This window comes from Suricata suricatta, chromosome 8 (assembly GCF_006229205.1).
Source record: "Suricata suricatta isolate VVHF042 chromosome 8, meerkat_22Aug2017_6uvM2_HiC, whole genome shotgun sequence".
NCBI lineage: Eukaryota > Metazoa > Chordata > Mammalia > Carnivora > Herpestidae > Suricata > Suricata suricatta.
In genome coordinates, this window is record NC_043707.1 from 50,753,837 (window position 1) to 50,779,970 (window position 26,134).

Below are 26,134 nucleotides of genomic sequence, written 5' to 3' on the forward strand. Positions count from 1 at the left end.
TGTGTGTGTGTGTGTGTGTGTGTGTGTGTGTGTGTGTGTGTACACCACTTCTTCTTGATCCATTCATCAGGTGATGGACATTTAGGCTCTTTCCTTGATTTGGCTATTGTAGAAAGTGCTGCTATGAACATTGGGGTACATGTGCCCCTATGCATCAGCATTTCTGTATCCTTTGCATAAATCCCTAGGAGTGCTATTGCTGGGTCATAGGGGAGATCTATCGATAGTTTTTTGAGGAACCTCCACACTGTTTTCCAGAGTGTCTGCACCAGTTTACATTCCTCCAAACAGTGCGGGAGGGTGCCCGTCTCTCCACACCCTTGCCAGCATCTACATTCTCTTGATTTGTTCATTTTAGTGACTCTGACTGGTGTGGTGGTATCTCAGTGTGGTTTGGATTTGTATTCCCCTTATGAGTGACGCTGAGCATCATTTCATGTGCCTGTTGGCCATCTGGATATCCTCGTTGGAGAAGTGTCTATTAAGGTCTTCTGCCCATTTCTTAACTGGGTTATTCATTTTTCGTGCATGGAGTTTAGTGAGCTCCTTGTATATTTTGGATACTAGCCCTTTATCTGATATGCCATTTGCCACTATCTTTTCCTATTCTGTTGGTTGCCTGTTAGTTTTTTTGTTTCCTTTGCATTGCAGAAGCTTTTTATTTTGATGAGGTCCCAGTAGTTCATTTTTGTTTTTGATTCCCTTGCCTTTGGGGATGTGTCAAGGAGGAAATTGTTGCTATTGAGGTCAAGGAGGCTATTTCCTGCTTTCTCCTCTAGGGTTTTGATTGTTTCCTGTCTCACATTCAGGTCCTTCATCCATTTTGAGTTGATTTTTGTAAATGGTGTAAGAAAGTGGTCTAATTTCATTTTTCTACATGTTGCTGTCCAGCTCTCCCAACACCATCTGTTGAAGAGACTGTCTTTTTTCCATTGGATAGTCTTTCCTGCTTTGTCAAAGATTAATTGGCCATATACTTGTGGGTCCAGTTCTGGGTTCTCTATTCTATTCCATTGGTCCATTTGTTTGTTTTTGTGCCAGTACCATACTGTGTTGATGATGACAGTTTTGTAGTAGAGGGTAAAGTCTGGGATTGTGATGCCTCCCATTTTGGTTTTCTTCTTCAATATTACTTTGGCTATTCGGAGTTTTTTGTGGTTCTATATGAATTTTAAGATAGTTTGTTCTAGCTTTGAGAAGAATGCTGTGCCACTTTGATGGGGATTGCATTGAATGTATAAGTTGCTTTGGGTAATAATGATATTTTAACAATGTTTATTCTTCCGATCCATGAACATGGAATGTTTTTCCATTTCTTTGTGTTTTCTTCAATTTCCTTCATAAGTTTTCTATAGTTTTCAGCAGACAGGTCTTTTACATCTTTGGTTAGGTTTATTCCTAGGTATTTTATGGTTTTTCATGCACTTGTGAATGGGATCTGTTTCTTGATTTCTCTTTCTGTTGCTTCATTATTGGTGTATAAGAATGCAACTGATTTCTGTACATTGACTTTGTACCCTGCAACTTTACTGAATTCATTGATCAGTTCTAGAAGGCTTCTGGTGGAATCGATCGGGTTTTACATCTAGTGTATCATGTCATCTGCGAAAAGGGAAAGTGTGACTTCTTCTTTGCCAATTCTGATGCCTTTTATTTCCTTTTGTTGTCTGATTGCTGATGCTAGGACTTCCAACACTATGTTCAACAACAGTGGTGAGAGTGGACATCCCTGTCGTGTCCCTGATTTCAGGGAGAAAGCTCTCAGTTTTTCCCCATTGAGGATAACATTGGCTGTGGGCTTTTCGTGAATGGCTTTCATGATATTTAAGTAAGTTCCTTCTATCCCAACTTTCTCGAGGATTTTTATTAAGAAGAGATGTTGTATTTTGTCAAATGCTTTTTCTGCATCTATTTACAGGATCATATGATTTCTATGCTTTTTTCAAGCCTGGCTATTAGTCTTATGGTTGTTATTCTAAATTCTTGTTCAGATATATTGTTTATATATGTTTTGAGCAATTCTTTAGCTGTCATTTCTTCCTGGAATTTCATTTGAGGAGAATTCTTCCGTTTTATCATTTTGGCTAGGTTTCTGTCTTCTGCCTGTTTTAATAGCTTGTTATGTGTCCTGCACCTTTGAGAACTACTGTATTAAAAAGAGTCATACACTGTCCAGGGCCTAACACTTCAGAAAGTGTTTTTGGAGTGTGGTGCGTGCTCTGTATTGTTGCATATTTGACTGCTTTATCCCACTGGTCAATCCTCTACAAAGCTCCTCCTTAGTGTGGTGGATTGTTTAGACTTTCCACCAGGTATTCTTTGATTTGTTCATTGAAGTAACCCCGGAAAAAAAAGGAAAGGGGAGGGGACCTGATCCCATACAAAGAGAAGAATGAAAGGGGTGGAAAACAAAAGATGAAGCAGAGATAGATTTCCTGAGCATTCCAAGTGTTGTGATCTTAACACAGCTGTGTTTGAGGGACGGGGGAAGTCCCGGTCCCCCTACTTCTCCTCCATCTTACCTCCTTCCTCCCCTCCTGCACACTTATAACAAAGTGGACTGCCTTAACCAAAATAATTTAGAATTTCAGTGGCTATTATGGAAAGTTGTCATCTCCCCAAACTTGTTTTACTAAAAATCATATTAGACAGCTGTGGCTCCAAAATAAACAAGCACCCAAAAAATTGAATAGGATACCTGCTTTTTTTTTTAGTTAGTTTCTTTGTTTATTTAGAGCGTGCATATGTGTGTGTGCGCTGTCAGTGCCACACCTAGTACGAGCTCGATCCCATGATCCTGGGTCATCCAAGCCATCCAAGTGCCTCAGGGATACCTATTTTAAAAGGTACCTAGAGGCTTCTAGAAACTTTCAGATTCTAAGCTTGCCTCTTTGTAAAATACTATTTCGAAATTAAGTGAGGCAAACAATCGAAAAACCTCAAAATAACTTCTGAGGCCTCCCCCCATCACTCACTGCCCCCAGCCATCTTCATCTGCAGCCACCTTGTGTTCAGGCCCCACCTCTGGCACCATTTTCCTCTCTTCTCTCTGCCAAACTTCTCTTTTTCGATGAATCTTTCCCCACTCAGTCCTCTTCGGAGCCTATTAAATTCTTCCTCTTTAAAGTTGAGTCTGCTGAGGATCTAAGTAAACCCCAAGTGTCTTATGTTCTCTGGACTAAGACTGAATTATGAGCGATAGTTAAAGTTTTGTAAAGTGACTGTGAACCTCTAAAAGTTTGCTGAATAATTTAGCATAGTTATTCAAACTTACCAACGTGTCTTCTCAGATTTATAGCAACGAGGTCACATGCTTGTTGGCCAAACATTGGATAAAACTGGCCGGAGGGAACATCCTGAAGGGGATTTAGAGAAACAAACCCCTAACTTTGGGCGAGATGTTAGAATGCTTACTGGAAATCTCCATGGAGCAATTGCAGTAGCTTTTCCTAAGCCTGCTGATTGAAACAAAATCCAGGCTTCCACACAAAAGCCTGATGGACCTGTCCATGAGTATTACAGTCAACTCGATACTTCCTTTTAAGGAAATTCTGGTCTGAATTGAGTCCACCTGGGTAACATTTAATTCTGTGTGGAATGGGCTGAACCAGGATCATTCTCTTTTAGTCAGAAGGAACAGAATGGAATGGGAAACCACCCACTCAGATGTAGTTCGTTTGGTAAACCTATTCTCTCACATCCCAGATGAGTCACCTAAAAGAAAGACTGTGAAAAGTCTGTTTTCAACTCAGGCAAATAAAGACCCCTGGACAAAAGCAACCCATCTACCTCCTATCCCCACACCCTAGTTTCTCTCTTATTGCCAAGAGCCGGGACATTGGGGAAAAGATTGTTATGAATTAAAATGCTCAAGGCACCTTCAGCCTTCTAGCTCTTTCCAATGTCCTCCCAATTCTCAGTTATGGGGCTCTGAGGAACTATAGGGCTCTTCAAAATCCCCCTTAATCATTTCAGAGAAACTACTCTCTAGATTGGAAATTAATCTCTGTTCCCTATGGACCTGGGAGCTACATTTCCAGTGGTTAGCGCCCCTGCTGTAAAGTAGCCCCTGCCTCAAAGTATTAAAACAGTTCAAATTGTAGGGGTCTCTAATCAACCTCAAGTCCCTATCTCTGAACCTGATCCCTTTTGTGTAGGCTCTTTGAGAGACACCACCCCTTTTCTTCTGAGTTACTGTACCTCATTAATATTTTGGGTTGAGATATCTTAGAAAAATAGCATGCCAGAATTTCTTTCTCCCAGAAGGGGAAATAATTCTAGAATTTGACAATAGTCATCAACATAACCAACCAGCAGAATTAAATGATCCTTTGGCATTTTTATTTGTTCTGTCTCTGACACTATATCTGCGTCTGGGGGACACTGAGGATTTATTCCTGTTGAATCAGGTACCATTTCTTTATGGGCAAAATCCTCAACTGATATTAGCAGAATTCATGGTACACCTGCTATGAGGATTCAAATAGATCCCTCAAAACCTTCTTCTATAAATAACCAATACCTTAGAAATACAGAAGCTCTCTTAGGCATCAAACCCATACTAGAAGATTACAAATTTCAAGCCCTCATTGTCCCCTGTACCAGTCCCTGTAATATACATGTCTTACCTGTGAAATAACCTAGTGGCAGACGATGGTGTTTTTTCCAGGACCTCTAAGCAATAATATGATTGTTATCCCTTGGCACCCTGTTGTTCCTAACCACTCTAAGCTGCTAATATCTTCCCACTAAAAGCACACTTTTTCACTGTCATTGATCTACATGGCGTGTTTTTAGTATTCCAGTTGATGAGGATAGCCAACATCTTTTGATTTCACTTGGGAAGAAGAAACTACATTTGGACAGTAATGTCTCAGAGTTTCACCAAGAATCCTTACTTTTCACAAACCTCAGAAGCTAATTTGGTCGATAGAAAGTTTTCTGTGAGCTCTACTTTGTTATAACACATACATGATTTTCTTCTCTGCTCCCCATATCAAACCTCTTCTACCTGTTGAAACTTTAGGGCTTTAAGGGACATAAAGTTTCCAAAGAAAAATTGCAGTTTGCTCAACTCACGTGTGATACTTACCGCACCTGATCTCAGCATAAGGACTATATTTGGATGCAGATGAAAATCCCTTATGACTGCTTAATGCTGGCAGATTACCTTTTGAATTTATAGGAAACTCCTCTAACAAATGCAGATTTTTCATGGTTTGCTGATAGTTCTTATTTAAAAGATTAAAATGGTAAAGATAATGCTGGATATGCTATCTCAGTTCCTTTTGAAGTAACTGAAAAAGCGTCTTTACACTTGGCTACTTTAGCCCCACAGGCTAAAGGGCATATGTTATATGCCCTTATTCAAGCTTGTACCTTAGCCAAGGGTAAACTGCAAACATTTATATCAACAGTTGGTATGCTTTTGGGGTAGCTCATGACTTTGGAATATTATGGAAACAACAAGGTGCCCTTAACTTCAATGGAAATAAAATTTAAAAGGGGGCACCTGGGTGGCTTAGCCAGTGTGACTCCTGATCAGCAGTGCTTTCAGATAAAGATCTTAACCCAAAGGAGGAAACATGAAAATTAATAAAAGGAAATCTCATTTAGAATGGAGTTGAGAAACCAGCAGAGGGAGCTCTCAATTCCCTACTCTCCATTACAAACCCAACCAAGGGGGAGCAGGGGAATCCGGAGCATGGATCCTACTTTACTGCCCCAGCAGGAGAGGAAGAGAGCCTTTATTCACAGTCCAGCCAATGAAAAGCCACTATACTTTGAAGTCCCAGTTTATTACAGTGGTCAGTTTGTTTGTAACAGCCTTCCCAACTTTTTCTTCCTCTGTAAAAGAGCTTTCCTCTTTTTTGTTCTACATAGCTTGCCTTATCTGGCTTGTAGTTCTCTACCATGCCCCCAATACATCCATTTTTGCTGGTAAGATAACTAGCAGTTTTATTTTTAAATAAATTTTTAATGCTTTTAAATTTATTTTTGAGAGACAGAGACAGTGTGAACAGGGGAGGGTCAGAGAGAGAGAAAGATACAGAATCTGAAGCAGGCTTCAGGCTCTAAGCTAGCTGTCAGGACAGAGCCCGATGCGGGGCTCGAACCCACAAACCATGAGAAGCCAGATGCTTAACAGACTGAGCCACCCAGGTGCCCCTTATTTTTAAGGTTAATACCCCACACTCGCAGTCTTCCCCATTATCAACATTTCCCACCAGTGCAGCACATTTGTTACAATGAACCTACGCTGATACATCATTATCACCCAAAGTCCATAATTTTATTCGAGTGCAATTTTGACATTGTACCTTCTGTTGGTTCTGACAAATGTATAATGGCACGTATCCACTTTGTAGTATCATACAGAATAGTTTCACTGCCCTAAAATCTTGGACTCTCTACTTATCCCTGCTGCAGCCCTAACCTCTGGCAACTACTGATCTGTTTACTATCTCCATCATTTTTTTGCCTTCCCCCCCCCCCCAGAGTATCATACAGTTGGGATCATATAGTATGTAGCCTTTTCAGATTGGCCTCCTTCACTTAATTACATCTACTTAGGGTTTCCTCCATGTCTTTCAGATCTTGATGGCTCTTTAGCCATTCATTGTCTGAATGTACCATGGTTTATTTTCCCATTTTCCATTGAAGGACATCTTGACTGCTTCAAAATTTGGGCATTTATGAATAAAGCTGTGATAAATATTCATGTAAAAATTTTTTTTGTAGACATAAGCTTTAAACCCATTTGGGTAAATACCAAGGTATGTGATTGCTGGATTGTATGGTAAAAGTATATTTCACTTTGCAAGAAACTTTCAAACTGTCCTTTTAAGTGGCTGCCCCGTGTTGCACTCTCACCAGCAGTGAGAGTGGAATATTCTGATACTCCACATATTCACCAGCATTTGGTGTTGTCAGTGTTCCAGATTTTGGCCCTCTAATGGTCCAGAGTAGTCATCATATGATTTTTAATTTTGAATCACAAGTGTAGTTTTATATTTATATATGTGGTTTTACGTTAGTCATTTGATTAATGTTTGTCATCCCCCTATCGACCGTGGGTTCGGTGAAAGGAGGGACTGCCTCTGCTTTTGTTCATTTGGTCACCTGTATGTAGTACCCACCATGCTTCCAACATAGTAGATATACATTAATGAATATTTGAATAAATGAGTAACCAGCCTTAGCAACTCATTTTGAAGGTGAGCTTTTACACAAAAGATCCAGGTCTACTGAAGATTGTGGTAGGTTCTCCTTCATGAGGAGGGGTCCTTGGGAGCTGATGAGTGAGATGCAATGACCATTCCCAAAGGCTGATAGCCAATGGGAACAGGGATGTTCCCAAGCTCAGTGAATGGGAACATGATCAAGGGATGCTCCTCAGTGGACGTGTGAACAAGGGACTCTCCTTAATGGGAGCGTGAATGGTCCCAGAGAGACTGGGCATGGTAGATGTCTCTGAGGGAGATGGAGACAGACCAAGAGCTGAAGGCTAATGGCAAACTTTATTAGGATCTTATGTTATACCCTCCTTAGAACATAGTAAATGTTTAGTCAGCAGTAAATGTTTAACCAGAACAAGCAGGCAGAACAGGAACAACTTACAACTGTGTGTGGGTATATCTCTGGTGCTGCAGCTTCTTGATGCACTTGGATGATGACCAGGAAGTCTCTGTCCTGTGTGTCCTCTTGGGACTTCATCAAGTTCCCTGTTCCCAGTGTTTTAGGAACATAAGTCCAATAAGGATGTTTTTTTTCACAAGGACAGTGCTGAGAACTAAGGGCTGATAAGAACGGTTTGTCCTATTTCCCAACAGAAGATAATGGAGCAGAACCTGACCTACATAGACCAATCCTGGGACACTAGTTCCCTTCAGGCTATCAGAACTACAGAGGCATCTGATCATCCATCCAGCTTTAATAACTCCTGGTGTAGTTAGTGCCCTTTAGGTAGAATCTAAATTACTCAATCCAATTCATCCTCCTTTGGACAAATATAGAACTTTTTCTTTTTGAATCATCTGAGGAGGAAACCTGGTTTCTTACTCAAGCACATCTTCAGGGCTTTATGGATGTCTCTGTTTCTCAGGCTGTAGATGATGGGGTTGAACATGGGTGTCAGGATGGTGTAGAGCAGAGAGAATCCTTTGCACAAGAGTTGTGAAGAATTGGCTGAAGGCACTAGGTATGTGGCAATCAGTGTCCCATAAAACACTGTGACCACAGTGAGGTGGGAGGAGCAGGTGGAGAAGGCCTTCCTCCGGCCTGTCCCCGATGGAATTCGTAGGATAGCAACAAGAATGCAGGAGTAGGAGGCTGTGATGAGGAAAAATGGAACCAGAGTCACTGCAGAAGAGGTGGCGTAGGCAATGGTCTCAGTCAGTGAAGTGTCCGTGCAAGAGAGATGGACCAAAGGGGTGAAGTCGCAGAAGAAGTGATCAATTTCATTGGGTCCACAGAAGGGTAGTCTAGACAGTAGGACCATAGTGATTGCTGTGAGGAGGAAGCAGCAGAGCCAAGAGCTGGAAGCCAGCTTAATGCAAAGAGGGCCAGTCATGAAGATGGGATAGTGGAGAGGTTGGCAGATGGCCAGATATATGTCATAGGACATCACAGCAAGCAACAGACACTCTGTTGCAGCCAAGGATCCAAAGAAGTAGAATTGTGCCAGGCACCCAGCCACAGAGATAGTCTTCTCTTCTCCTATGATAATCAGCAACATCTTGGGGACAATATTGGAGGTATACCAGATCTCTAGAAAGGACAAGTTCACCAGGAAGAAGTACATGGGGGTGTGGAGGTTTAAGATTCTCTTGATTCTGAGGTCAGTGCTTATTCTGCTGTGATGCAGAGGCAGGAGTGTTTTTCACTCACAATTTAAAAAATATATAATCAAGGGCACCTGAGTGGCTCAGTCAGTTGAGTCGGATGCTCAACTCTGAACACACCATGATAGCTTAGGGAGTCATGTAAAGAAAGGAAGACCTAAAAGGAAGGTAGACACATTCCAGAGAGTTCGTGAACTCTCAGAAGGACCTAGAGAATCAAGGACCCACGACAAAGAACTCTTCTCTCCCTCCTCAAGCACTGCTTATGTGCAGAGAAGAGGCCCCTTTCCTACCGACTATGCATTTTTCTCCTTTCAGCTTCTTAGTAACTTGAGAGATAAGTTTCTTATTTCTGTTACCATTTCCATAGCCCAAGCAAGAGATGCAGAGGCAGGAGTGTTTTTCACTCACAATTTAAAAAATATATAATCAAGGGCACCTGAGTGGCTCAGTCAGTTGAGCATCCGACTTCAGCTCAGGTCATGATCTCACAGTCTGTGGGTTTGAGCCCCGCATTGGGCTCTGTGTTGAGAGCTAGCTCAGAGCCTGGAGCCTGATTGATTCTTTGTCTCCCTCTCTCTCTGCCCCTCCTCCACTCACTCTCTGTCTCTGTCTCTCAAAGTAAAATAAAGACAAAAAAATTTTTTAAAAATAAATAAAAAGATAAAATCAGGTTGTTAAAAAGATTTTACATTGGGCAGCAGTAAATGAGAAAAGAAGATTCAGAACCACGGAGCCTGAGGCATGGTGTGCAACCAGCCAACTGAGTATTAGGGAAGGCCCAGATCTCCTCCTCGATTCCATCTTGGGCTAAGCCATAGGCCCTCCCCTGGAGTTCAGGATAGAGAGTGAGCCTGCTCAAGAAACTATCCACAGACAGAGCCTGAGGCTGAAACCATGTGACTATTCTCAACACCCTTGTACTAGATCTGTTACATTCTTATTAAGATAGTTGTGGAGGGACCCTATTGCTGCAGGCAGAGATGGGAAACCCCACATACAGAGACAGAAAGTACTATGTGAGGGTCATAATGAAGTACTTATCAGGAGTGGCCAAAGAGCCCTATACAAAGTCAAGGGTGCTGCTCTAGAAGGATCAGACTTGAACAAGTTGTTTAACTTTCTCTGAGACATAGTTTCTCATCTGTAAAATGGTATACCAGGAGGGAGAAAAACTTACCATGTGCCTAGTGTATGCAAAGACATAAACACAGAGATTGTAAAATCACTGGCTCTTCCGGACTTCCAACATTACTTAAGTAATGTTGGAAGACATGACCTTTCAATTGAAGAAAGTATTGGCAATAAATCCCAGTTTGTTTTCCCCATACTGCAGTGTTTGTGCATTTAATTTTGTGAGTAAGTAAGCTCTTCCAGTGATCTCTTATCATACTAGCAGCTTTTGGCAGTACACAAATCCCATTTTAAAACTGACCCAGTGTCCTACCATTCTGTGGGGCCCTAGTGCTAGCTTTCCATGTGGCTCACAGAACTGACCTGGAACTTGCAGTGACTGAGTCCTTCTGCCCAGGACTGGTGATGTGCACTCTGAGCCCATTGTGTGTAGCATAGGGAAGACACAGAGACACAACTTCTCTCCATCCCCTGCAAAGCACAAATAAGGGTCTGAGATCTTAGAGGGAGGGCTTTGGTTCTGACAGAGCACAGCCAGACTCCCGGATGCTCCTGCTATTCCTGCCCCTGATGAGGTTATGATTACTTGATCCCAGGCACTGTCCTAAGTGCTGAAAAATATAACTGTCATCACAATAACCCTCTGTGGTGGGTTATTATCCTTACTTATTAGTCACAGAGACGTTAAATAACTTACTCATGGTCATTAGCTAGAAAGTGGCAGAGATGAGATTCAGACCTGCACTCAGTCCCTCACTCCTTACCACGAACACTGCTGCTCACAGGGCCGGGATACATCAGCTAGTTTGCACAGCCTCACAGAGGCAGGAAGAGGAAAGTTTCCACGAAGCAGCCTATCACCCAGGTTTTAACTTCAGGGAGATTGAGTCTGCCTTTGTTGTTGATGAGGGAGCCATCCCAGAAAGGGTCACAAACTCTGACAACTGTCTCTCCCTGTCTCCTGGACTTGATTTCATACTGCTACCTTTATGCCCTTTCTTTATAATCTTAAAAAATCCAGTCAGTCTATTACCTTAAAAAAAAAAATCAAAGAACACTTTTGAGAATGTTCCCGGAGAATTATCGCTTCCCTTCCATGAGCAATTACATTTCTGCTGCAGGGCTGCTGCACTGGCTGGATGCAGTGTAGAGACATAACGAAAGGGGGAAAGCCAGTGGAAGATAGGATAGAACTAATTAGCGAAGTCTTGTTGAGAGCACAGGCTCTAAAACTAAATAAATAGGCTTGGATTCCAATCCCTGCTCAACAGCAAAGATATGCAAGGAAAGGCATTTTATAACTTGAAGGGAAGAGGCACTCTGCTGCCTCAGGGGATGAAAATGAGGATTTATAGGGCAGCAGAGAGATCGATGATACTGGCCTCCCTACTCTAACACGCAGCCACTGTCTCTTGCTCTATCTCCTTATCAGGGTGATGAAATCATGCTCCTATGTTAACTCTCCTCCTCTATTCTGCTGGACTCCAGAGCCACAAGCCCAAACAACACCATATGTCTGTAATTCATGTTAGTACACGGCTGGGTCCAGAGTAAGTGCTCAGTAAGTGGTAGAGCTTTCTCCCTCTCATCTTCACTTCTTCCTCTTCCATTCCCTCTTTTCTGTCCAGTGGTGTCAGCACAGTTAGTGCTCTCTTCCCTTCACTAGAGATGTTCAACAAGAATAAATTATGAAAACAATTAAAGATGACTTAAGCACTGGAGAATTATTTGGATTTGATGATTTTTCATGTTTTTCTAATTGGGAAACATTCCATTCCCCCAAGACACACATACACAGAAAATGTGTAGGAAAGAGGAGAGGCTTATCACAAAGCAAAGTAAAAATGATACTCAGTGAATAATCACCGATTTTGCTGCCTTCACTATCAAAAAAGCAAGGGAAGTCAGGAAGTAACCTGAGTGCTATCCAAATAGGATCCTTTTTCTTAGCTGAATTAAGGGGTCAGTCAACTAGCCAATCAATTCAGCCAACATTTGGCTTATTAACAAGAGCTCTTGACTCTTGCTAGCTGCTGGTTAACTCAGGTGAATGGTTGGTCAACCAGATAGACAAATAATTGTTTTTGTTTCTAACCTGATAATTGATTTAGTGTGCTAGGGAATTGTACCCCTGGCCTTGTCTAGCAAAGAACAGACTCAAAACAGGAATCACTGAAGTGTATACCAGCCAAATAGATGGGCTTTACCTGTCAGTGCCCCAGAGAGGTCCACTCCTACTTTGGGGTGCCAGGCCATAGAGACAATGGCATGTCCATCTCCCTTGGATTCAAAGAATTGGGCTAACTATCTCGAATCCTGCTTTTATCCAGAAAGCTACCTCCCTGTGCACTTGACAAAAACTAAATTGGGGTTGTCTTTCCACATGAATCTAGGAGGCCAGTTGAATCTTGTTCCCATCTTTCAACCTTCCTCTGTGTAAATGTGAGTCCCTCTGTGGGCAAAGACATCACCTCCCCTGATACTGTGCTCATGGGCATTTCCCAAATAACTCTGGTGGGGAATTGCTGTTTATTTTGCAAATTATTTGAAACCAAATTACCTTTACCTCAAAGGAAATCTCTTTTTTCCTTTGCTTTGTGTTAATTTTCTACTTTAACGATGACTATTTTTATTTATATTACCTGTATAAAGAGCTTTAATTTAGTGATTTAAATGCATGATTATGTTATGCTTTAGGGTAGTGGATTAAAACAGTATTTTGAAAGAATATTCAATTTTTTCTACCTTCTGGAAAAAATTATTCCTCATTGTATAGCTTTGGTAAGGAACTGAAACCAATATCTATGATAGTAAACATTTATTGTCAAGGCCAGTAATTAGGATTCTAAAGAACTTGTGTCCTCCTTGATTCCTGTAATTTATTATAAATGGTAACTCAGGCTAGCCCTGTTCTAAGAAATGTAAGTTTGTGTTTGGCAACCTTTTGGAATTAAAGTTACTATCTACTGACACCGTTAACAAACTGGAGAGAGATTTGCTCAAGCTAACAAATCAATGCAGCTGTCCAATAAGCATAACAAATAAAATGATAAAGTAATCAGTGAATTGAAATGACCTCATTTGTTCTTTAGAACTGAAGTATCTTCTCTATGATTTAGTACCCAAACTTCCTGAAACCTTGGTATTCACCACAGTTTGAACTCATGAATGAACACATATCTGAATATATGAGGCTTCTGGGTTGGATGTCCTCACTGAACTCTACTAAGTAACCACTGTATGAGAGGCTTTGTGCTAATCCTATATTATCTGTAATCCTCACAATCCTTGTGCTTATCGCCCATCTTACAAATGAGGAAATATGGGCTTTAAGAGATTGAGTGACTTGTTCAAAATTACCTAAGCAGAAGAGTGTGAGGAGACTGGGATTGGACCTAAAGCTCCATGAGCACAGAACATGTCTATTTTCATCACTATTCTATCTGCCTCAAAGCCTGGCACATAGTAAGATTTATAATAAATATATTAATGTTTATAAATATTATACGTGTTTTATTAATATTTATGAAAATTTGGGAGTGCCTGGGTGGCTCAGTTCATTAAGCGACCTACATTGACTCAGGTCATGATCTGATGGTTCGAGAGTTCAAGCCCCCATTGGGCTCTGTGCTGACAGCTTGGAGCCTGGAGCCTGGATTCTGTGTCTCCCTCTCTGTCTGCCCCTCCCCCACTCATTCTCTCTCTCTCTCTCTCTCTCTCTCTCTCTCTCTCTCTCATCAGGCTTTAGTTTTTTTTTCTTTTTCTTTCTTATGTCCCCCACTTTTTTGTAATCAGCCTTACAGTTTTTTGATTCTGTTTTTCATTCACTTTATTTGGGGAAGGGCGGTGATCAGTTTTTTCCCTCTCAGTTTTCCAGGGTTATTCTAACAAATCAAAGCACACCTAATTAAAGGTCCAACACCCCTCACTGCAAGCACAGAGGAGCTCTGCAGGGGACTGAGCAGCAGGAAAGAGCAGCCAAAATGCAAGAGCAGAAACACTTCCTGAAGTGACAGACTTTGGGCAGTGTATGACCTCTTTTTAATATAGCACTACTCTCAGGTGCAGGAAACATAACAAGCTTTTAAAACATGCAAAAGAAAGAAACTTCACTAAAATGGCAAGATGGAGAAATTCTCTCCAAAAGAAAGGTCAAGAAGAAATCACAGTCAGGGACTTGCTCAAAACAAATATAAACAATATATCTGAAGAAGAATTTAGAACAATAGTCATAACACTACTAGCTGGGCTTGAAAAATTCATAGAAAACACCAGAGAAATCCTGGCTGCAGAGATCAAAGACCTAATCTAGATAGGCTGAAATTTAAAAAAATGCTATACCTGACATGCAAAACCGACTGGATGCACTCACAATGAGGATTGAAGAAGCTGAGGAGAGAATGGGTGATATAGAAGATAAAATTATAGGAAATAATGAATATGAAAAGAAGAGGGAAAGGATATTATCAGATCATGAGGGGAGACATAGGTAACTTAGTAATTCCCTAAAATGAAAACAGTATCTGTATTATGAGAGTCCCAGAAGAAGAGTGGGGAAAGGGGGCAGATGGTTTATTTGAACAAATTATAACTGAGCACTTTCCTAGTCTGAGGGAAAAAAAACAGGTGTCCAAGTCCAAAAAGCATAGAAAATTACCCTCAAAAATAAATGAAAACAGGTCAAAACCATGATATATCATAGTGGAAATTGCAAAATGAAAGAAAGAATTCTGAAAGCATCTAGGGACAAATGGGCCTTAACCTAGAAGAGTAAACACATAACATTAGCAGCAGGCTTGTCCCCTGAAACTTGGCAGCCAGAAGGGAGTGGCAGGAAATATTCAATGTGCTCAATGGGAGAAATATGCAGCCAAGAATGATTTATCCAGCAAGGCTGTCATTCAGAATAGGAGATATAAAGAGTTTCCCAGACAAACAAAAACTAAAGGAGTTTGTGACCATGAAACCAGCCCTGCCAGAAGTTTTAAGAGAGACTCTCTGAATGGAGTAAAAAATGACCATAGCAGGGCAGCTGGGTGGCTCAGTCAGTTGAGTGTCCAGCTTCGGCTCAGGTCATGATCTCACAGCTCATGGGTTTGAGCCCCACATCAGACTCTGTGCTGACAAGTAGCTCAGAGCCTGGAGCCTGTCTTCAGATTCTGTGTCTCCCTCTTTTCTCTGACCCTTCCCTGCTCATGCTGTCTCTCTCTCCCTCTCTCCTCAAAAATAAATAACATATTAAAAAAATTTTTAAAGACCAAAGCAATAGACTACAAAGGACCAGAGAACATCATCAGAAACATCAACTCTATAGGTTACACAGTGGCACTACCTTTATATCTTTCAGTAATCACTTTGAATGTCAATGGACTAAATGTTCCAATCAAAAGATGTAGAGGATCAGAATGGATTAAAAAAATCAGTCTATATTTTGCCTACAAGAGACTCATTTTATTTTTATTTTTTTAAGTTTCTTTTCACTTTCTGTTTTCTCTTTTATAGTTTGTCAAGTTGGTTTCAATATAACACCCAGTGCACATTCCAGAAAATGCCCTCCTCCATGCCATCACCCCACTTTACATCTTTCCCACTCCCATCAGCCCTCAGTTTGTTCTCAGTATTCAAGAGTAAGAGACTCATTTTAGACCTGCAGATTGAAAGTGATGGGATAGAGAACCAGCTATCATACTGATGGACATTAAAAGAAAGCCAGAGCAGCCATACTTATATCAGACAAACTAGATTTTAAAACAAAGACTATAGCAAGAGATGAAGAAGCGCATTATATCATAACTAAGGGGTCTATCCATCAAGAAAATATAACAATTGTAAATATGTATGCACCCCAACTTGGAACACTCAAATATATAAGTCAATAGCAAACATGAGGAAACTCATGGATAATAATACTATTATAATAGGGAACTTTAATGCCCCACTTACAGCAATGGACAGACTATCTAGCAGAAAATCAATATGACATTCTGGACCAGATTGACTTAACAGATATAATAAAAAGGAAAACACGACAGTCGAAACACTTTGTATGGAGCAAGGGAAGTACTAAGAGGAAAGTATATTGCAATTCAGGCTTATGAGGTCCCAAATACACAATCTAACCTCCCACCTAAAGGAGCTGGAAAAGAAACAGCAAATAAAGGCTAAAGCCAGCAGAAGAAGGGAAATAATAAAGATTAGAGCAGAAATAAAGGATATAGAAACAACAACAACAACAACAACAACAACAACAACAAAATAGAAATCCAGTAGAACAGATGAATGAAACTAAGAGCTGGTTCTTTGAAAGAATTAATAAAATTCATAAGCCCCTAGCTAGACCTATCAAGAGGAAAAGACAAAGGACCTAAATAGATAAAATCACAAACTGAAAGAGGAGATATAACAACCAACACTACAGAAATACTAACAATTATAAGAGAATACTATGAAAAATTATATGCTGACAAACTGGACAATCTGGAGGACATGGACAAATTTCTAGAAACATACAAACTACCAAAGCTGAAACAGGAAGAAATAGAAAATCTGAACAGACTCATAACCAACAAAGAAATTGAATCAGTAATCAAAAATCTCCCAGCAGATGAGAGTCCAGGGCCAGATGGCTTCGCAGGGGAATTCTACCAGACATTTAAAGAAGAGTTAATACCTATTCTTCTTAAACTGTTCCAAAAAATAGAATGGAAGGACAGCTTCCAAACTTATTCTGTGACATCAGCATCACCTTCATTCCAAAACCAAAGACCCCACTAAAGAGTAGAATTACAGGCCAATATCCCTAATGAACATGGTTGCAGAAATTCTCAACAAGATATTAGCAAATCGAGTTCAACAGTGCATTGAAAGATTTATTCACCACAGTCAAGAGGGAATAATTCCTGGGCTGCAAGGCTGGTTCAGTATTTGCAAATCAGTCAGCGTACTACACCATATTAGTAAAATAAAAGAACTATAAGATCCACTCAATAGATGCAGAAAAGGCATCTGACAAAATACATCAAACTTTCTGGATCAAAACCCTCAAGAAAGTAGGGATAGAATGAACATACCTCAACATCAAAAAGGCCATATACAAAAGACCCACAGCTAATATCACGCTCAGTGGGGAAAAACTGAGAGTTTCCCTCTAAGATCAGGAACATGACAGGGATGTCCATTCTCACCACTATTGTTCAAATACTACTGGAAGCCCTAGCCTTACCAGTCAGATAGCAAAAAGATATAAAAGGCATACAAATTGACAGAGAAGACAAACTTTCATTCTTGGAGGATGACATGATACTCAGTGGAAATTCTGAAAGACTCCACCAAAATCCCACTAGAACTGATACATGCAAAGTCACAGGATATAAAATCAACATAAAGAAATTAGTTGTATTACACCAATAATGAAGCAGCAGAAAGAGAAATCAAGGAATTGATCCCATTTACAATTGTACCAAAACCTGTAAGATATCTAGGAATAAACCTAACCAAAGATGTAAAAGATATCTGTATGTTGAAAACTATAGAAAGCTTATGAGAGAAACTGAAGAAGACACAAAGAAATGGAAAGATATTCCATGCTCATAGATTAGAAGCACAAATATTACAATGTCTATACTAACCAAAGCAATCTACACATTAAATGCAATCTCTATCAAAATAACACCAACATTTAGAGCAAACAATTCTAAAATTTGTATGCAACCAGAAAAGACCTAGAATAGCCAAAGTAATTTTCAAATAGGAAACCAAAGTGTCATAGTTTCTGGGCCTGGGGTTCTCTCTTGTCCAGTAAGGGAGTAGTCGCAGGATTAAAATGCAAGAGAGGCTAATGTCCGGGAGGAGACAAGAACCCCAAGTAAGGGTCCTTGGTCCATTTTTATTAAGATCAGAAGGCTTACAGAGCGATGCACATGCACAAAGAAGACAATGAAACCATGAACATTAACTTATGGGTGTGAGGGAAAGGGTGTTTTGAAGATATGTGATGTTAGGGGTTTGGGTCAATACAAAACAAAATCCTGGCTCAGGTAGATGGTTGTTTATGGCAGGCATGAGGAGCCATGACTGTTTACTTAAACTTGCCTAGGGGACAAGACATACAGAGCATGCTACCTCAGGGTCAACAAGGCACCTTCCTTTTGCTAATTAGCTCCACTCCAGGCAACTTCACCCTGCTGAGACCTAGAGCCCAGTTTACCTGTTTTTGTCTTTCCAGTGAAAGCAGTTTTCTGCTATTGTACTAAGTTGGAGGGAGGACTGCTTCCACCCTGAATGCCTAATCTTTACCTAATCTTGGATATTTCATCCTGAGATTTTCTATCCTATACCTTTGTCCTATACTGGGGGCCTTTGCCCTGTTTACCTAATCTGTTTTACCTAATCTTGTTTATCTGATCTTGGATGCATTCATCGTGAGGCTTTCTATTTCTTTATGCCTAATTTACCCATTGGGGCGAGTCCAGGGAATTCCTAAGCTTATTCCCCACACCAAAGCTGTTGAGGCATCACAATTCCAGACTTCAAGCTGTATTACAAAGCTATAATCCTCAAAACACTATGGGACTGGCACAAAAACAGACTCATAGGTCTTGGAACAGAACAGAGAGCCCAGAAATGGGAACACAAATGTATAGCCAACGACTAAGCAATAAAGACAGAAAAGACAGTCTCTTCAGCAAATGGTGTTGGGAAAACTGGACAGCGACAAGCAGAAGAATGAAACTGGACCACTTTCTTATTCCATATACAAAAATAAACTCCAAATGGATGAAAGGCCTAAATGTAAGACAGGAAACCATCAAAATCCCAGAAGAGAATACAGGCAGCAACCTCTTTGACCTTTCCTGCAACAACTTCTTACTAGACATGTCTCTTAAGGCAAGGGAAACAAAAGCAAAAATGAACTGTTGGGACCTCATCAAGATAAAAAGCTGCGCAGTGAGGTAACAGTCAACAAACCTAAAATGCAGCCTATGCCTATGGAATGGGAGAATATATTTGAAAACAACATATCTGATAAAGAATTAATATCCAAAATCTGTAAAGAACTTATCAAACTCAACACCATAAAACAAATAATCCAGTGAAGAAATGGGGAAAAGGCATGAATAGACACTTTTCTAAAGAGGGCATACAGATTAAAGACACATGGAAAGATGCTCAACACTACTCATCATCAGGGAAATATAAATCAAAATCACAATTAGATACCACTTCCCACCTGTCAGAATGGCTAAAATTAACTCAGGAAACAACAGATGTTGGCAAGGATGTGGAGTTTGGGATCACTTTTGCACTTTTTGGGGGAATGCAAACTGGTGCAGCCACTATGGAAAACAGTATGGAGCTTCCTCAAAAAATTAAAAGTAGATCTACCCTACAATGCAGCATTCACACAACTAGTTTTTTATCCAAAGGATACAAAAATGCTGATTCAAAGGGGCACATGCACCCCAATGATATAGCAGCATTATCAACAATAGCCAAATCATGGGAAAAGCCTAAATATATATCAACTAATGAATGGATAAAGAAGACACACACACACACACACACACACACACACACACACACACACTGGAATATTACTCAGTGTTCAAAAAAATGAAATCTTGCCATTTGCAGCAACGTGAATGGAACTAGAGTGTATTAAGCTAAACGAAGTAAGTCAGTCAGAGAAATGCTTCTTTGTTTTGTTTGTTGAAATGTTTTGTTTCTTAAATTCCACATGAGTGAAATTTAAGAAACAAAACAATGAACATAGGGAAAAGGAAGGAAAAATTAGATCAAAACAGAGAGGGAGGCAAACCATAAGAGATTCTTAAATACAGATAACAAACTGAGGGTTGAAGTAGGGGTGTGGGGGGGATGGACTAAATGGGTAATGGGCATTAAGGAAAGCACTTGTTTGGATGAGCACTGGGTGTTATAAGTAAGTGATGAATCACTGGGTTCTATTCCTGAAGCCAATACTAAACAGTATGTTAAATAACTTGAATTTAAATAAGTAAAAAAAAGAAAGAAAGAAAGAAAAGAAAATGAAAAAATCAGAATAACACCTTGCCATCTGCAACAATATGGATGGACCTAGATGGAATTATGCCAAATGAAACAAGTCAGAAAGAGAAAGATAAATACCATATTATGTCATTTATATGTGGAATCTGAAAAAAAAAAAAAAAGCAGAAACAGACCCATCAATACAAAGAACAAACAGGTAGTTACCAGAGGGGTAGGGGGTGGGGGTGGAGGTATGGGCAAAATTGCAGAGGGGTGAGGCCTCCATTATGGAATAAGTTATGGGGGTAAAAGGTACAACATAGGGAATATAGTCAGTGTATCGTAATAGTGTTGTGTGGTGACAGATCACAGCTACACTTGTGATTAGCGTATCATAATATATAGGCTTGTGGAATCACTATGTTGTATATCTGAAACTGATGTAGCATTGTCAACTTTAGTTGAATAAATAAAAAGGAATACAAGCTTTAAGTATGTTCTGCAGCTGGTACAGACTTTCACCCTGTATGGCACAGACTTTCACCCTGTATGGCACAGCAAAAGAAACAATTATAACTCTAACCCTTTGACTTCACAAAGGACTTAGCTTATAATTTTTATATACTGTAAGTCTTAAAATGGTGAAAAATGTAAAAAGAAAATAAAAGTGTTAAAATGAAAGCATGTTTGAGCCTAATGTGTTCACTTCAGTTATTCAACATGATTAAGCATGTAACTTTGTGGCTGTAATAGAAAATTACGTATACGTTTGGCTGCCCTTTACATTTTCCTTTTTATGTCTCCCTTGTCCCCATCCTTAAAAACCACAAGCCCGTTCTATCTCAGAGACTTCGTAATTATTGACTCTGCCTAGACTGTGCCCTGTTTCTATGTCAATGTGTTGAGTGTTTTTATTTCAGTTCAATTTACTTGTTTACTTGGTTATTGGCAATCTCCTCTACAAGACTGTAATTTTACAAGAGCAGTGAACTCTATCTTGTCTATTGTATCCCGGTGCAGACAACTGTGTTTCTGCGTTTAGTAGATAATAGCTAGCACATAGTAGATAATCACTATTTGCAGTACTAAAAATAAAGAGTGGTTCCAAATAGAGTCACTTGTGCTAAGCCCCACCAAGACTTAATACCTGACCTGATTGCAGTTTTAGCCTCTCTCAGTAGTGGAGTTTAAAACCAGTCAGTTTGTAATTTCCTGATCAACACTAAACACTAGTGATGTCATCTGTATGGTAAGATCCCTTGCTTTTCCCTCACAGAAAATAACCTTGCCTGAAACAATTCTTTCTTTTCTTTTGCCAATAACCTCTTTGCCCATTCTCATTTCTGACTATAAAAGCCTTCCGTTTTATACAGCTCTTCAGAGCTCCTTTTTATTTGCTAGGTGGAAAGCTGCCTGACTCAGGAATTGTTGAATAAAACCATTTAGATATTTAAATTTACTCAGTTGAAATTTTATTGTTTCACAGATTATGCCAGCAATGGGATCCAAAGCAAACTTCTGATGCCCTTTGGAAACAATGAGAAGCACAGGTCAACCCATTGAATTCACTATCTTTCTCCCTGTTTATCAGGGTCATGAGTAAGTTCTCTTGGTTCTGAGCTCTGCTCTCTTGCCATCAAACCCCTGATCTAATTGGCTTTCTGGTCAGTGTCCCATTTGACTGGAAACCCCAGCCCTTGGTTTTGTCCTCAGAGCCCAAGATTCTGTGGTGGAATTGCTAGTGGCAGCTACAGTTTCCCATTTGTTTGGAATTGGTTCGCAGTTCCATTTGGTGAGGTCTGATGATTTAATCATTTTTCACAGTCCAAAGTTCTACAGGACTTGGTGGTTACAGTCTAGAATCAGACTGGGTCTGATTTCAAAACCAAACGAGGTCCAGGGTTGGACCGGGTTTGATTTGAGCCAGACTGGGTCCAGTATGTGCTCTTTGTAACAGGGATCTCAGAAGCCGGAAAGCTGCAAAAATTGATGGGAAAGGGTCAAGCATTTAAAGACTGTTAGAGCATTTGGCACATCAGGGGCCCATGACAGCTTAAGTTGGTCATGTAACAGATTAGGTTTCCTGCCTCAAGAAAATTTCCAGGAAGTGAATGTAAAACACCCCACAATTCCAAGTCCCACAGCAGCCCCTCTTAGGCATTAGTATGTTTCTGAGAAACCCAAAAGTCTAACTTTAAAAAATGGGTCCTTTATATCCAAAGAGTTGAGTGTGCCTCCTTTTGGCACACCTGTTTATTTTATGTATGAAGAATATGGTCCTGTAGGCTATAGATATTTTCAGAAATGGCAAAATCTTGCTAAGCACACCTAACATTACAGTGACCATTATGAAGAATATTTAAATTAGGTTTGATAATTTAAGAAGTGCACTTAAAAGTAAGGGTCCCCCGATTAAGCAGAATTGGATATCTCTTTTAATTGTCATGCAGAAGCCTCCAAAAGGTTTCAAAATTCCAGAATGGCTTCATTGAAAGATTCATTGCAAAAGGTTAATGAAAAAGAGAAAAAACGTACCTAAAATGAAAGACTAAGACTGTGAGAAGTAACTCCTACTGTTCCCATCTCCCCTCCTTTATTTGAGTACTCATTCTAGGACTGTTCTAAGTTGCTTTTCCACTCTGAAGAGACTATTAAAAATTACCTTTTAAAATAAGACCACCCAGGGAATGTAAACTGGTGCAGCCACTCTGGAAAACAGTGTGGAGGTTCCTCAAAAAACTATCCATAGAACTCCCTTATGACCCAGCAATAGCATTGCTGGGGATTTACCCAAGAGATACAGAAATGCTGATGCATAGGGGCACATGTACCCCAATGTTCATAGCAGCAATGTTAACAATAGCCAAAACATGGAAAAAGCCTAAATGTCCATCACCTGATGAGTGGATCAAGAAGATGTAGTATATATACACAATGGAGTACTACATGGCAATGAGAAAGAATGAAATATGGCCATTTGTAGGAAAGTGGATGGACCTTGAGGGTGTCATGCTAAGCGAAATAAGTCAGAGAAGGACAGATACCATATGTTTTCACTCATAGGTCTAACAGGAGAACAGGAGAAACCTAATGGAGGACCAGGGGGAGGGGAAGAGGGAAAGAGAGTTGGGGAGAGAGACGGATGCAAAACCTGAGAGACTATTGAATGCTGAAAATGAACTGAGAGTTGAAGGGGAAGGGGGAGGGGGGGAAAAGAGGTGGTGGTGATGGAGGAGGGCACTTGTGAGGAAGAGCACTGGGTGTTGTATGGAAATCAATTTGACAATAAACTATTTAAAAAATAAAAATAAAATAAGACCAACCAAGGCTACAGGCAAACCTCTTTAGGTGTCTTTTACTCCTTGGTCAAAGACCAAACTAAGGGCTTTAGTTAAAGAATTGTTTTCAACCCATGGAGGATCCATAGATATAAATAGATTACCTCCTGGAGCACGTGGTGGCTCAGTCAGTTAAGCATCTAAATTCAGCCCAGGTCATGTTCTTTTGGTTCATGAGTTTGAGCCCTGTGCTGACAGCTTTGGACTCTGCATCTCCCTCTCTCTACCCCTTGCCTGCTCATACTCTTCTCTCTCTCTCTGAAAAATAAATAAACATAAAAAAATAGAATACCTCCTGGGGTGCCTGAGTGGCTCAGTCAGTTAAGCATCCAACTTTGGCTCAGGTCATGATCTCACGGTTCCTGAGTTTGTCCTGCATCGGGATCTGGACTGACAGCTCAGAGCCTGGAGCCTGCTTTGGGTTCTGTGCCTCTCTCTTTCATTCTCTGCCCCTCCCCCATTCATTGTCTCCCTCTCAAAAATAAATAAACATTAAAAAAATTTTAAAAACCAGATTCCCTCCTGAGTTCTATCAAGAGAAGAAAATAAAATTTCATATTGGCCCTTCCTTTCCAAATCCAGACCAGTTGGTTAGTGATCCTTCTCTCCAGGGGATAGCTATTGCCTTCTTGTTTGTTTGATTTTTATCTTCTAAGAATTTGCCTTTCATTTCTGCCTGCTTGGGCCATATAAATTGTAGGTTTTGTCTTTGGCTGTCTTTGGAAGTAACCCTACATCTTGTGACATTAGTATATTTTGCACTTTCTTTGAGGATGCCTCTTGGTTCCATGAGGTTGTTTAGTACTGCCAGAAATATTTACTCTTTTGACAAGATATTTGAAAAGATTAATAATTTATGATAAGATATTTGGCCAAATCTGAAGGTGTATTCACAATATGATAGGAATATTTTTGAGGTCTTCCTAGGAAAAGGTCTTCTTAAGGTCTCTCCTAAGAAAACTGTACACTGAGGGAAAAAGAAATATTCCAACATAGGGTGTGTCTGCCCTTGATATCATTTGGGGAGCAATCCAATTCTTTGAGGAATTAAAAAGTTATTTTGCAAATCTAGTTTTTACAGGACCAGCAATATGACTCCAGAAACGATTCAAAGTCCACACTGATCATTTTTAGCAATCCCCAAACCTCCTCTATTTATCTCAAAAGGCTTGTAAATATTGTAAAAATTCTAGCCTTAAGGAAAAAAAACTTCTTGGAGCAGCTTGCGTTCTTTTTCTATGCCTTTCATATGTAAGTGTTCTACTTGGTCTTCTCCAGAATTCTTATAAAGACTGTCATTTTTACGCATACTTCAGGGAAGTAATTTTTATTAAGAAAAAAAGAAGAGGGGGAGGCCATTTGGAACTTGATTTTTCAAGGACAAACACAAATCTTGTGTCTATAGGCCTTTGGATTAGATTCTCATCCTGTTAATTATCTTTGAAGTCTTGTTATATGGCTATAAACTGGACTAGATCCTGAATCCAAGTTTCCTCAAATATCTGGCTAGACCCCCAAACTAGCATTTCCAGTTTTCTCCCAATATATGATCTTTGTGTCTGGTTTCTATCATTTAGTATTATATTTTTGGTTTCATCCATGTTGTAGCATATATCAGTATACTATACTTTTTATGGCTGACTACTATTGCATTATATGGCTATAGCACAATTCGTTTATCTATTTACTAGTTGATGGAAATTTGGATGACTTTAATTTTTATATTAATTCTTTGGCTGTTACAAATAGTGCTATAAACATTTGTGTACACATTTCTGTTTTGTTTTTATTTCTCTGAAATTACTGGGTATTATGGTAATTCTACTTTTACATTTTGAGAAACTGCTAACTTGTTTTAGACAATGACTGTATCATTTTATATTTTCACTAGCAATGTATGAGAGTTCCAATCTGTTTTTTTTTTAATATAATGCTTATTTATTTTTGTGAGATAGAGCACGAGCAGGGGAGGGGCAGAGAGAGGGGGAGACAGAGCAGCAGTCCTGATGTGGAGCTCGAACTCACAAACCATGAGATCATGACCTAAGCTGAAGTTGGATGCTTAACCAATTGAGCCACCCAGGTGCCCTGAGAGTTCCAATTTCTTCACATCCTCACCAACACTTATGACTTTCTTTTTCTTATCACTAAAGCTATCACAGTCAGAGGGATACAGTTTAACATTGTGGTTTTTATCTGCAATTCTCTAATGACTGATGATGTTGAACATCTTTTCATGTGTTTAGTGGCTATTTGTGTATCTTCTTTGGAGAAATGTCTATTCAACTCCTTTGTTAATTTTTGTAGTTGGACTATCTTTTTGTTGTTGAGTTTTAAGAGTTTCTTATGGAAACCATTTTAACAATAAACTATTATAAAAAATAAAAAAATTTTAATGTTTTATTTATTTTTGAGAGAGAGCGAGAGAGAAAGAGAGACGAGAGGGTATGAGCGGGAGAGGGACAGAGAAAGAGAAGGAGACGCAGAATCTGAAGGCTCCAGGCTCTGAGCTGTCAGCACAGAGCCCAGTGTGGGGCTTGAACTCACAAACTGTGAATTCATGACCAGTGCCAAAGTCAGACACTTAACCAACTGAACCACTCAGGCACCCCACGTTATAAGAGTTTCCTACATATTCTCTATACTAGCTTCTTATCAGGTATGTAATCTGCAAGTATTTTTAATATGCTTTACAAATGTTAGCTTTAATTCTGTGGGTTGTGTCACTTTTTTGGTGATATGCTTTGGTGCAGAAAACTTTTATTTCTGTTAAACCCAATTTTTAAAAAATTATTTGTTTTTGGAATCTAA

At 39.8% G+C, this 26,134-nt stretch overlaps 1 protein-coding gene across 1 annotated transcript; it reads right to left on the bottom strand.

Annotated features, from left to right (window-relative positions):
• Nucleotides 1–8,032: 8,032 nt before the first annotated feature.
• On the bottom strand, nucleotides 8,033–11,133 carry LOC115297604 (olfactory receptor 11A1-like). Its single transcript, XM_029945789.1, has 2 exons — nucleotides 11,036–11,133; nucleotides 8,033–8,855 (listed from the first exon to the last, which is right to left on the bottom strand). Exons 1-2 carry the CDS (start codon nucleotides 11,131–11,133, stop codon nucleotides 8,033–8,035), a joined length of 921 nt encoding a protein of 306 aa, XP_029801649.1.
• Nucleotides 11,134–26,134: the final 15,001 nt, after the last annotated feature.